The 12,611-nt window shown below is 52.4% G+C and overlaps 1 protein-coding gene across 1 annotated transcript in view; it reads right to left on the reverse strand.

Annotated features, from left to right (window-relative positions):
• Nucleotides 1–6,097, reverse strand: part of Man1c1 (mannosidase alpha class 1C member 1) — a 148,181-nt gene extending 142,084 nt beyond the window's left edge. The window contains exon 1 of the mRNA XM_059255168.1: nt 4,794–6,097. Coding sequence (XP_059111151.1) covers nt 4,794–5,318 — 525 coding nt within the window. The 5' untranslated portion in view covers nt 5,319–6,097. The remainder of the gene's footprint in view (nt 1–4,793) is intronic.
• Between the last annotated feature and the right edge of the window lie 6,514 nt (nt 6,098–12,611).

The following is a 12,611-nucleotide window of genomic DNA, read 5'->3' on the forward strand; positions in this document are numbered from 1 at the left end:
TGTGTGTGTGTGTGTGTGTGTGTGTGTGTGTGTGTGTTGGGGGAGGGTGCACATGCACATGCATTCATGCATATGGAGGTCAGAGGTCAACCTCACAATGTTGGTGTTATCCATCTTTATCCATCTTGCTTTCGCTTTTCCTCTAAGAACAGTAATTCCTTTTACATGTATTCATTTTGCCTGTGAATAGGGGTGCAACACACAGGCCGCAGTGCCACGACTTGTCAGTGAAGGTCAGGGGACAAGTTTTGGAATGAGTTCTCTCATGCCACCATGTGGGTCTCAGGGATCGAAGTCAAATTGTCAGGCTTGGCAGCAAGTGCCTCAACATGCCTTTTTTTTTTTTTCTTTTCTTTTCTTTTCTTTTTTTGACTAGGCTGACTGGCCCATAAGTCCTAAGGATCCACCTGTCTCTACCACCCCATAACTGGGGTAAGAAGGACACACCACCAAGTCTGCTTTTTTACACAGGTTCTGAGGTTCAAACTCAGGTCCTCAAGTACTTTACCAGCAGACCAATCTCCCCAGCTGTCTTAGGGTTTCTATTGCTGTGAAGAGACACCATGACCATGTCAACTCTTATAAAGGACAACATCTTATTGGGGTGGCTCGCAAACAGTTCAGAAGTTCAGTCCATTATCATCATGGCGGGACATGGCGGTGTGCAGCCAGACATGGTGCTGGAGAGGTAGCTGAGAGTCCTACATCTTACAGACAACAGGAAATCGGCTGTCACACTGGGCAGTATCTTGAGCATAGGAAACTTCAATGCCTACCCCCACAATGACACACGTCTTCCAACAAGGTCATACTCTAACTCCAACACCTCCTAATAGTGCCACTCCCTATGAGCTTATAGGGGCCAATTACATTCAAACCACCACACCAGCCCAATTTACAGATCTTGAATAAGCTGAATCTATATTCAAATATCTGGGACAACAACAATGTCACACCAGATCCATGAATACAGCAGTAAACAAGGAGGCAGAGGGAAGAGAAGAGCGCCCCCTGAATTCTGACCTCTTGGTTTTACTACATCAAGGCTAAGACCCAGACCACACAAAGAGTTGAATCCAGGCTGGATTCTTTGCAAGACTGCTGTGAGGTGCCACATGAGAGTCCAGGGCCAACTGGACAATGAAGCAGAAATGCAATCCAGGTTCTCTTTGCCCAGACAAGCACTTCAGGAAGAGGAAGCAGAAGGAATGATCCTTCCTATAATTTGTCCAAAAGTAACATGTGGGCTAGGAGGACACCCAAAACCAGTCACTGGTATCACGGCCCTACATTGTCCATTCCATTTGACAAAAGCCCCCTTCACTAGGAGGGACCCATAAGGTTTTTTAGATCAGCAACCTACAGTCATGAATTCAGAACAGTGTAACTAACAAAAGTAGTTTAATGCTAACAGGGTGCCCATTCCCAACTCTTATCATATGTAAGAATCCACAGACCATCCACCAATGGACAAGGATTCCCACTCCCTATTAAACATGTCTAACCTGCAGCCCTCAGACTGCACATGTCCCAGGACAGCTATGAATGTCACATATGTTGATGACATCATACCACAATGCCAAAAAGCATCCTTGTGGGTCCATACGGTCCTCAGAGCTGGAAAAGAAGTAGTTAACAAGCCTGTTCCCTTTTGAATTCTAGCCAGCATCTTTGCCCTTCATGAGCATAAGCTGTAGAGCCATTCAATCCCATCTCCCAAGTTCAATATGAGTGCTGGGAATAACTAAATTAATCAACATTTAGATAGCTGTTCATGGGTAAAAGCTAGGGATACAACAATGTCCATCACTGCCATCAAAACCATCACCACATGATTACACTTGACCTTGCAGGACCAAGAGGTGCGAGAATGGAGAAAGTTCAATTGCTAAGGTGACCCTGACTGTCGTGGAAGTCTACAGAGGGGCCAGAGCTGGACCAGTGTCCACGGACAGCCTATCACCTCTCTTACAGGGAGGTCCAGGCAGAAAGACACGTGGTTTGCCCAAAGACAAACAGCTGGCAGCTGAGCTAAGACATCGACCCTTGTTCTCTTGTTCCCACCCCCGCCACACACACACACACACACACACACACACACACACACACACACACATTGCTTTCTCCAAGATTCCAAAACCAGGAGGTGACAAAGTATTTCCTGACACGTGGATAACCAGAACCTGCAACTCTGACCCATCTTATCAGCACAGGCTTTGCCCCCACATCCATCTCTCAAATCAGAACGTTCACAAACACATTGACTTGATCCGGGGCCAGGGTGTCCAGTTCCCATCCACTCCCATCTATCACCCTCTCTGACTCTGTCCCGATGTTTATCTTCACTTTAAAAATCTCATAAGGACAGGGCTCTTTTTATCTGATGCTAGCCTTACTTCTCCTTGGGTCGAATCAATCCACGTCTGGAAATCAACAAACCAGAGACAAATGCCACGGTCCCTTTTTGGAAAACAGACACCTTTAAAGTGATTCACCCCTAGGCATGACACAGAGAGAAACCGGAGGACCATGAACAGACACCTCCAGCAGTAATCCTGTGGATGCCTCCTCTGGGGGGACAGTAGGGACAATCACCTTATGTTAACTTCTAAAAGACTCCACCCACCACTGTCAGAATGGAGACATGGGGCAGGGTTCCAAGTCAAGTAGCCTGAAAAGACCACAGGTCCTCAAACATAACTGTGAATATTGCTCAGCCCCCACCACTCTGAGGAGCTTGCAGTCTCCAAGACAGAGAATGAGAAGAAGGCTATGGAATAGCAGGTACATGCCTCTAGCTATACCCAGGGTGCAAGGAGATGACACATTGCAGATCCAGACACCTGGCAACAATGTAAGTCCTCCCCCCACTGTCTTATTTCACACCCACCTGCAAAGCAGAGCATCCTCACACCTCCTACCAGCCCCAGCCTCTGCTAGTAACAAGGCTATCTCTACATGGACAAAGGCAAGCTCCCCTCCAGCAGCCAGCCTACACCCCCATCCCCCGCCTACACCCCCATCCCCCGCCCATCGGGGAGGCTCTAACCCGGGCTTTCAGAAGGGGACCTCTTCCACAGTAGTGAATTCTCCATCCTTTTGGAAATCTTTTTGACAATTTCTTGGCAGCTCTAGGCATCCCTTGAGAAACGGCATGTATGCATGCATGCAACGTATGTGTGATTGATTTCACTGGGAGATGCAGCCCGCCAAGGAGGTTCAGAGGAGTGCAAAGAGGGCCTGTATGGAGAAACAGCTTCAGGAAAGGGAGAGGCAAATGGCCCAGGTGAACTGGGCACAAGACAGCCTCTTAACAGAAATGGGAGAGATGGTGTCTCTTGCTTAACTATTGCAAGTTCTAGTCTTTGATTAACCTTTGAGAGTTGAGTGAAAATCAGGAAACATGCTCGTGTGCACACGTGAGCATGCACACATCCAGGACTTAGCTCCTGAGTGACTTCACATGTCCTGTGGTTGCTTGTTAAGAGTTTCAAACAGAGCCAGGCGGTGGTGGTGCACACCTTTAATCCCAGCACTCGGGAAGCAGACACAGGCAGATCTCTGTGAGTTCGAGGCCAGCCTGATCTACAGAGCAAGTTCCAGAATAGCCAAGGCTACACAGAGAAACGCCTGTCTAGGAAAAAAAAAGTCTCGAACAGGGCTCTGCATGGTAGCTTCGAGTACAAGCAGACATAAATGGCGGTGATGAGATGGGCACTGGGAGGAAGCGCAGCTCCCTCAGAGGAAGAGGGTAAGCCAAGCCCTCCAGGGGCTCTAGTCCATCTTCACAAGGGAGACCCTAAAGGTGCTGCCTGTTCTTTCTAGAAATGAAAGCAGGCCTGCTGACTTCCTGCAGTAAACTCAGAGGTCCCGACTGCAGCGCTTTCCTTCTGGGTCCCCAGGAACGGGAGAGCATCCTCTTCTTTCCAGGGAGGAGACCCCGGCCCACTGCTTGCTCACAGCCCCCTTGTGGCCCGGGGGTGTCACTGCAGCCCCCTCTGCCATTCTGGCCACATATCTCACACAGACCACTCTCAGCTGGGGTGGGGCAGAACACTCAGGTACCAGAGGCTTCTTGGAAACTGTCTGCTAAGCCATGTCCACGCTGTGTTTGTTTTTGATGTCTTAAATTAAGACTCTGACTAAAAGTGATCCTTCTAAATCCCTCTGTGGTCCAATCCTTACAGGGAACCAGTCCAAGACCCACCTCATTAAGCCAATAACCTCAGAGCTTCTGTAACATTACCACTGCTTTATCGATCATTCCTTCTTCTTTCACATGCAATTATGTACAATTGTTGCAAAGCTCGATAGAAGCAGTTAGCAGGAATGCTAGACACCACTGGGTTGCAAGATGCTGAGAGATTACAAAATAGGACACCAAATACCTCACACATCTTGGGTTTCCATATCCTGCTGGGGCTTAGGGGAAGTCAAGACTTAAAGACACACAGTGAGCGAGAAATTTTCCAGTGGCTCCCTCCTGTACAAATGCAAATTAAGGACCTAGAGTCCACTCCGCACTAGCAGCCAGGCAAGGGAAAGCGTGGAGCCCACTAGGGCTGGGCACTCAACAGGAAAGATCCGTCTAGGGGTTGGGTAGGAGCCATAAGCTAAAGCCCTAGCTACCCTAAAGTATGCACGGAGGAGAGAAACTTTGGAGAGAGAGGAGGTGCAGCAGTGTGCCTGAAGGGTGTCAGGTAGACCGAAAGCCAGGAGGGGTCAAGAAGGGGGAAATGCTCGCTGCGGGAAGTCTTGGCGGGAGGTGTGTGTTAGGGCAGGGGGGTGCTTACCTCTTTGACTTTCTCACGCTGAGCTCGCACTAGACTCTGGGACTCCTTACTCTCATCAGTCCTTGTTCCCAAGACCGGGTGTCGAAGGCGGCTGCGGAAAGCATTGTAGTCGAAACTGAACCGGACACTCTCTTCTCGTGGCCTGGGGGCTGCGACACCGTTGCCCTCCTCCCGGGGCCCGGTGGGGCGGGTGCGCCGCAGCCACCCTTTCCTACGGAGGACACCGACCGGGCGGCCGGGATCGTCCTCGCCCGGGGCCGGAGCCGCGGGGGCAGGGTTGGGAGGTGGCTCTTGCTCGGGCACCGGGTGGTGGCCGGCGATTTCGGCCATCACCTCCAGGCCGGGCTGCTGGGCACGCGAGGCCAAGAACAGGCGCTTGAGGCGAGAGGAGTGGGGCAGCAGGAACAGGGCGCCGAAGCACAGGGTGATGAGGCCCGAGAGGAAGAGCAGGAAAAGGAACTTCTGCGGCAGCCGCAGCCCCCACGCCGAGGCCGGGACGAAGCCCGGCACTTTCCTCACGAGCATCGCGGCGCGGCCAGCAGCAGGGGGCTGTCAGCTCCGCCGGGGCTCCCCGGAGTCCTCAGAGTCTTCAAGGGTAAGGAACGAGAGCGCAGCGGCTGGGGTCCCCGGGCAGGGCTGCGCACCCCGAGGCCGCCGCTCTGGGACCCGCCTGAAGTTCAGGGAGTTTAGAGCGAGTCCTCCCGCGCGAGGGCGGGGGCGCGGCGGCCTCGGCGGGGCCCGGGCGAGGGAGGCTGCTCGGCTGGAGCCCGGGCCCGCCGTGCGCCGCAACCTGCCCTCCGCCTGGTCCACAGAGCCCGCGCCTTCCCGCGCCGGAGCGGTCACATGCCGTCTGTGACGCCCTAGCAGGGTGTGCAGGGACACCCGCAGGCCCCGACCCGCCCGCACTCGAAGTTTCAGCCTCTGGAGCAGTTTGCAACGGAAGCCCCCGGGGCTGCAGCGCGAGCACCGCTCCTAGAGCGCGCGCCTGGCTGGTGGTGACGGCGCGGGGCCGGGCGGTCCGTACACGTCCACAACTTTGCTCCGCCGCGGGCAGCTGCGGCTCCCGAGGCTTCGCGGGACCCGGGGGCTTCAGACGCTCGCGCGGGCAGAGGGATGCCCGGGAAGCGCGTGCGAAGCCTGCAGCTGGCCTCGATCAGCCCGGGGCTGGGCGGCTGCCGCTGCGCCCAAGAGCGCGGACTCGGACGCCGCAACTCGGGAGGGCGCGGGTCTCTCGCTGCGATCACCTGTTCCCGGCCCCGTGGCTCCACTCGCGGCGCAGCCTCCCCCGCTGCAGCTCCAGACCGGCCGCCGCCGCTCAAGCTCTCACTGCGACAGCGCCGCCGCCCCGCCCCCCGCCGGCCACGCCCTCAGGCCACGCCCACATGCGCGCCCCGCGCCCCGCCTCTCCACCCGCCGCGGCACCCCAGTCTGGCCAATGGGGAGCCTAGCCGGGAAGAATGGGCGGGCACGTATCTGAGCCACGCCCCTTGCTCCCAGTACTGGCGCTGCGCTCCCCCATCCTGCTGGCTCCAATGGTCCAGCTGCGCGCTGTGGCAAGGGCGGGGTGCAGAGCGAAGCGAGGTCATTGGCTGCCTCCGAGGGATCCCCGTTGGGCCACAATCACCCATTGGTTTCTGCTCAGCATTCGCTGGACTCCGAGCGACCGAGACCCCCCCTCCACCGCCCACCTCCGCCTTGCGCCGCTCTGTGTTTCGGTCTCCCCCGGAAGGGCCAGGAGACCAGGTTGGTTTGGAAGGCTTTGCCCATCTTTGGGCGACCCTGTCACTTCTCAGCACCGGCCGGGGATTGTCAGGTTGCTGGCAGCCAGGGATGCTCAGAGCTCAGACCAGCCGCGGTGGTACGGCTGCTTCGCGCTGGGGGATGGGGATGGCTGGACCAAACCAGAGAGCTGTGGCCGCGGTTAGTTCTGGCTGAATCAGTATTTCCAGTGGTCCTTGCAAACCGCCACCAAAAACGTGGCCAAGGCTCTTGGGTGGGGTTAGCGAGAGATGCTAACCTGAGAAGCAAGAAGAGAGAGAGGGAGAGAGAGACGCGGGGACCTGGACATAAGCACGGGTCATACATACGACATGCATGTACATGCATATTTGCGTTTTTATGCGTACAGAGGCTGCCGGGTGGGTGTGTGCTTGCATGCAAACACACAGTTAATTTCAGCACGGACACCCAAGCAAATTATACCAAAGTGTACCTAGACATGTCTATATTAGCAAACATTGACATGTGCACAGGCGTACCCATAGACACCTCCACAAGCCCACACGTACACAGGCATGTGTTGTCAGACACGTGTGACCCAGACTCAAAGCACTGTCATCCGTGGACTTGAGTCTGCATCTGCTTTTGCTGTTAAACCTCACCGGGAGCAAAACAACACTGCTGTGTGGGTTTCATGCAAAACACTTTACAGAGACAACAGCAGAGGGAGAGACAATTTAAGAGGTGTAATAGGCAAGAGGGAAAATATGTTTCCGCTGCAATTTAAAACGAAACGCGGCATTGACAAGACAGAAAATACTGCAGGGAGGCCTTTCCCCACGGAAGAGGCGGCCCAGGCAGGCTCTCACCTCATAAATCTTGCTTTTTCCCTGAGGCCTGCTGCAGATGGGCCACTGAGACTTCTAACCCTGGCCAGGCCATTGCCAACACACACCCACACCTGACATTTAAATATCCCTGGCATATAAATTTCTTTCTGCTGAAAATAAAAGAAAAAAGACTGCTGTGGGTAACAGGTGCAAATATTCTGGTTGCTGGAGATGAATAATCCCTCCCAATACACCTAGCTTAAATGTAAATTTCTACTTCAAATACTTCAGTCTCTTGTGAGTTTGGCTGGCAGGAGCCAGTTTCCTGGAGTTAGTGAGTCAATGAGATAAGCATGTGATCGATCCTTGGATACAGTAGCCCAGAGGCCTATCTTGGCTTCCCCGACATCTCCCTTGCCCAAGCTTCTCACTGGATCCCACAGGAAACTGCTGGCATGTATTTGGAGAAGAAGGCAGGGACCCTTTCTCTCAGCTTCTCTAACATTGTTCTGCACTGAGTGTGTGTGTTGGGGCAGGGTTCCCTGGAGGAGGTGGAAAACAAGATGTCTGCTCACTGTGATGGGACATCACAACCAGCCCCTGGCTGTGTTCTGTGAGCCAGGAGCTAAGTAAGGCCACAGAGGTACTGGAGGTACAGAACCAGAACCCACAGAGGGCTAGTCCATTTCAGACGCTAGGATGTGGGTGATTCAAACACACACAAGCTGGTGGCTGACGCTCTTGCTAGTCAGCTCTCCGAGGCACACCTGCTCATCCATCCCTCCAGCCCCTGTCCACCCACACACGCTGTGGCTCTTCTCCCACCGGCTGAATCTCTAACAGTGGCCTGTACTCCAGCATCTGCAAAGACCCTCTCGACAGGAACTGGAGCCTCTGTGACTTCCCTGAATCTCAACCACAATCTCAACCATCCTTGGACACTGTGTCTGAGTGAATCAGTGAATGAATGAGCAAATACCCATTTACGAAAGAGGAACGCAAGGCCCAAGTGAGGACACAAATGAACATTTTCTAGGAAATTCTTCATTTACTCTTCAGAATAATCTTATGCGGTGAGTGTTATTAATAGCCTCATTTCACAAAAGACTTGGAGAGATTTGGGATAAGCGAATAAGTCTTTGTCTTAGTCAAAGTTCTCCAGGAAAACAGAACCAATAGAGAGGCACATTTATTGTGAGAGGCTGACTCACATGAGTGTGGAGGCTGGAGCTGGAGCCCCAGGTAAACCATCACGACACCTCCAGTCCGAGCCAGAGGGACTACGCACAAGAAAGGGGGGCAGTAGCATAGGTAGCCTCCATCTGAGCCTGAAGACCCCAGAATTGGGAGCCCCAACATCCCAGAGCAGAAGATGGCTACCTCCGTGTATCCTCAGAGGCTCCCTTGGTATTTTCTGGCCCTCTAGCTCTGTGCAAGCCCACAGTGGGCTAGTGATAGCCTCTGTGTAGCTAAAATGGCCTCCCAGTCTCAGGGATGGTGTCTTTCCCCGTATCTAAGCCTCCCCCAGCCCCGCCAACTGTCACATACAGTTACTCATCACAGCATCTTTCTCAGTTGGACTGGAAACACAGCCCAATGGCACTTCTACAAAGCTGTTCTGTTCACAAACACTCACTCAAACTGGCGGGTACATATCACACAAATCCGGTTTCTGGCACCAAGATGGGCAGAGAATGGTCCCTGTTGTTACTGACTTACTCATCCAGCGAGAAACTGTATTGAACACCTACTATGTGCCAAGGCCAGAAGGGCTGAGAATTCAGCCCTGAGTAGGACACAAAGCCCTTCAAGGGGATTCTTATCAGAAAGGCAATGCAGGTAGAATGGACCTGTTAGGGAGGAACCAAGTGCCACCAACCTGGGCCACGTGCTTCCTTTCCATCCATCTGAAATAGCAGCTCTCTCTGACGGGGGCTTCAGATGCCATCTTTTTCATGTGTATGTGTGTGCAGGTTCATGCATGTGTACAGGTTTACATGTGTGTGTATGCAGTATATGGTCAAAGGTCCACTGCAGTTTTTGAGACAAAGTCTCTCAGTGGGATCTGGGGCTCACTGAATTAGTTAGGGTTGATGGACAGCAAGTCCCTGAGACCCACTTTTTTCTGCTTCCACGGTGCTGGGATAAGCAGCCGCCACTCCTGGCTCTTTAAATGGATGCTGAGGATCAAACTCAGGCCTCATGCACTTTACCAAATGAGCCTCTTCCTGGCACTCAGATGCCAATTTCACAGATAAACTGAGGTTCTGCAGTGTGACATGTCCAAAGCTACACAAGGAATGATCTGCAAATTTTATTTTAAGCATAGGTCCATCTAGGGCTACTGAGATGACTTAGTGGGTAAAGGTGCTAGTTGTTGACCTGATGACCAGAGCTTGATCCCTGGGACCCACATAATGGTTTGTAAGCTGTCCTCTGACCACGTAGGGGCTGTGGCATGTATGTTCCCATACAACACACACAGGGTGAAGGTCGATCTGTTAATAATATTTGTAACTAAGAGTGCTGAGGCACTTTTTTTTTTTTTTTTTTTTTTTGGTTTTTCAAGACAGGGTTTCTCTGTGTAGCTTTACGCCTTTCCTGGAACTCGCTTTGGAGACCAGGCTGGCCTCGAACTCACAGAGATCCACCTAGCTCTGCCTCCCGAGTGCTGGGATTAAAGGCGTGCGCCACCACCGCCCGGCCTGCTGAGGCACTTTCTATGGGGCAGGATCTTTGCAAAGCATGTTGGAGAAGTCAGGTATGGTGGCACATGCCTAGACTCCCAGCCTTTGAAAGGCTGAGACAAGAAGATTGTCATAAGTTCAAGGCCAGCCTGGGCTACAGATTAAGACTGTATCTTAAACAAACAAAACAGCATGCTAGAAAAATTAAATTATTAGATCTCGAAATCCACCTCTGAAGGCCAGCAAGATGGCTCACAGGGCAAGAGCATCTGCTGCCAAGTCTGACGACCTGAGTTAGAGCCACGTGGTATAAGGAGAGAATTAATTCCTACAAGCTGTCCTCTGACCTCCACACATTCACAGAGGAACACACACACACACACACACACACACACACACACACACACACGAAATAAATAAGTCAGGTGGTGGTGGTGGTGGTGCATGTCTTTAATCCAAGCATTTGGGAGGCAGAGGCAGGCAGAGCTTTGTGAGTTTAAGGCCAGTCTGGTCTACAAAGCAAGTTCCAGGATAACCAGGACTGTTACACAGAGAAACCTTGTCTCAAAAAATTAAAAATAAATAAATAAGTGAATACATAGATGTAATTTTAAAATTAAATGCACTCCTGGGCAGGTAGTGTTTAACTCACATTTTGCAGAAGAAGTAACAGCACAGGGTGGTCAGGGATTGACCCAATGTCACGCTGCTGAGAAGGGGCTGGGGAGGGATGTAAACCCCAATGGTTAGGGTCCCAGAACCCTTGATGGTATTCAAAGTCAACCGCTTGCCATTTTGTAAGGCTGTAGCAACAGGTGCCATAGGCTGTCAGAGCAGGAAAAGACCACGGGGCCCAGCACTGCAAAGAAAAAAGAGTAGAAACAGTTGGGCGTGGTGGTGCACCTTTGAGTCCCAACACTCAGGAGGCAGAGGCAGATGAACTCTGAGAGCTTGGGGCCAGCCTGGTCTACACAGCAAATTCCAGGCCAGACACAGTAAGACTCTATCTTAAGAAGAGGAGAAGGAGGAGGAGTGATGATGATGGTGGTGATGATGATGATGATGGTGGTGATGATGGTGATAGTGGTGGTGGTGGTGGTGGTGGTGATGAAGATGGTGGTGTTGTTGATGATGATGGTGGTGGTGGTGATGATGGTGATGATGATGGTGGTGATGATGGTGATGATGATGGTAGTGGTGGTGGTGATGATGGTAATGGTGGTGATGATGATGGTGGTGATGGTGATGATGGTGATGATGGTGATGGTGGTGGTGGTGGTGATGGTGATGATGGTGATGATGATGGTGGTGGTGGTGGTGATGGTGATGACGATGATGGTAATGGTGATGATGATGATGGTGGTGGTGGTGGTGATGGTGATGATGATGGTAATGGTGGTGATGATGATGGTGGTGATGGTGATGGTGATGATGATGATGATGGTGGTGATGATGGTGATGGTGATGATGGTGGTGATGGTGATGACAGTGATGATGGTGATAGTGGTGGTGGTGGTGGTGATGATGATGGTAGTGATGATGATGATGATGATGGTGATGGTGGTGATGATGATGATGATGGTGATGGTGGTAGTGATGATGATGGTGATGGTGGTGATGGCGATGATGGTGATGATGGTGATGATGATGATGGTAATGGTAATGGTGGTGACAACGACGACAACAACGACTGGGGTGGGGGACGTAGGCAGCCTCACAGGTAAGGAAAGGCAGAGAGTTGGGGAAGGAGGGTCAGATGAACTATTTTTTTCCCCTCTGTAGGCTGAGGATCAAATCCAGCGCCCCGCCCATGCTCAGCAAGCACTTCACTCCTCAGCTACATCCCAGCCCTCTTTTTCACTTGCAGACTTTGAAACAGGGTCTCACTAAATTATCCAGGATGACTTAGAACTCATGATCCTCCTGCCTCAGCCTCCCCAGTAGCTGGGATCACAGGCCTGTGACACCAGGCCTGGCTAAATGAACATTTTCAAGGACTGACAGTGAAGAAGGTGGAGCCCTTCTGGGGTACACTACTGTAGCCCCTGCTCGTGTTGTCTGGGTCTGGGAAGGGTTAGAAGGCATTTGGAAGACTTGACCTGGGCCATGGCAGACAAGGGGCATTGGCATCCGTGCCCAGGGCTCCAGCGTATGTCTGAGGTGGGAGTGTGAGCAGGGGTGAGGAACTGCTGATTCTCCTGCACTGGGAAGGCTCTAGGCAGCAGCGGAATCTGAATCTCAAGTGGCCATTAGCCCCGTTTAGAATCACAGACAGAGAGAACCAAGCTGTCTGGGAGATAACCATCAGACAGCTCCCTAATGGCCCCCAGACAAATCCGTCCCAGGCAGGAGACACTTAGACAACTAGGGGCAGGGCGACAGTGCTCTCTCCTCCCCCAGCCCATAGCACACCAGTTATTCGGAGATCAAAGGCCCTGCAGGCATCTTGGGCTCTCTCAGCAGGCTGACATCAACCAATACCTCACTGTGCTGGGGCCGATCTCAGGGTCCCAGAGCCGAAACTCTCTGAAGTTGTCCTTTAGTTCTTTCAACTCTGCTTTGGTCCCTAAGCCCCGCTGCAG

The sequence above is a fragment of the Peromyscus eremicus genome, chromosome 2 (genome assembly GCF_949786415.1).
Source record: "Peromyscus eremicus chromosome 2, PerEre_H2_v1, whole genome shotgun sequence".
NCBI lineage: Eukaryota > Metazoa > Chordata > Mammalia > Rodentia > Cricetidae > Peromyscus > Peromyscus eremicus.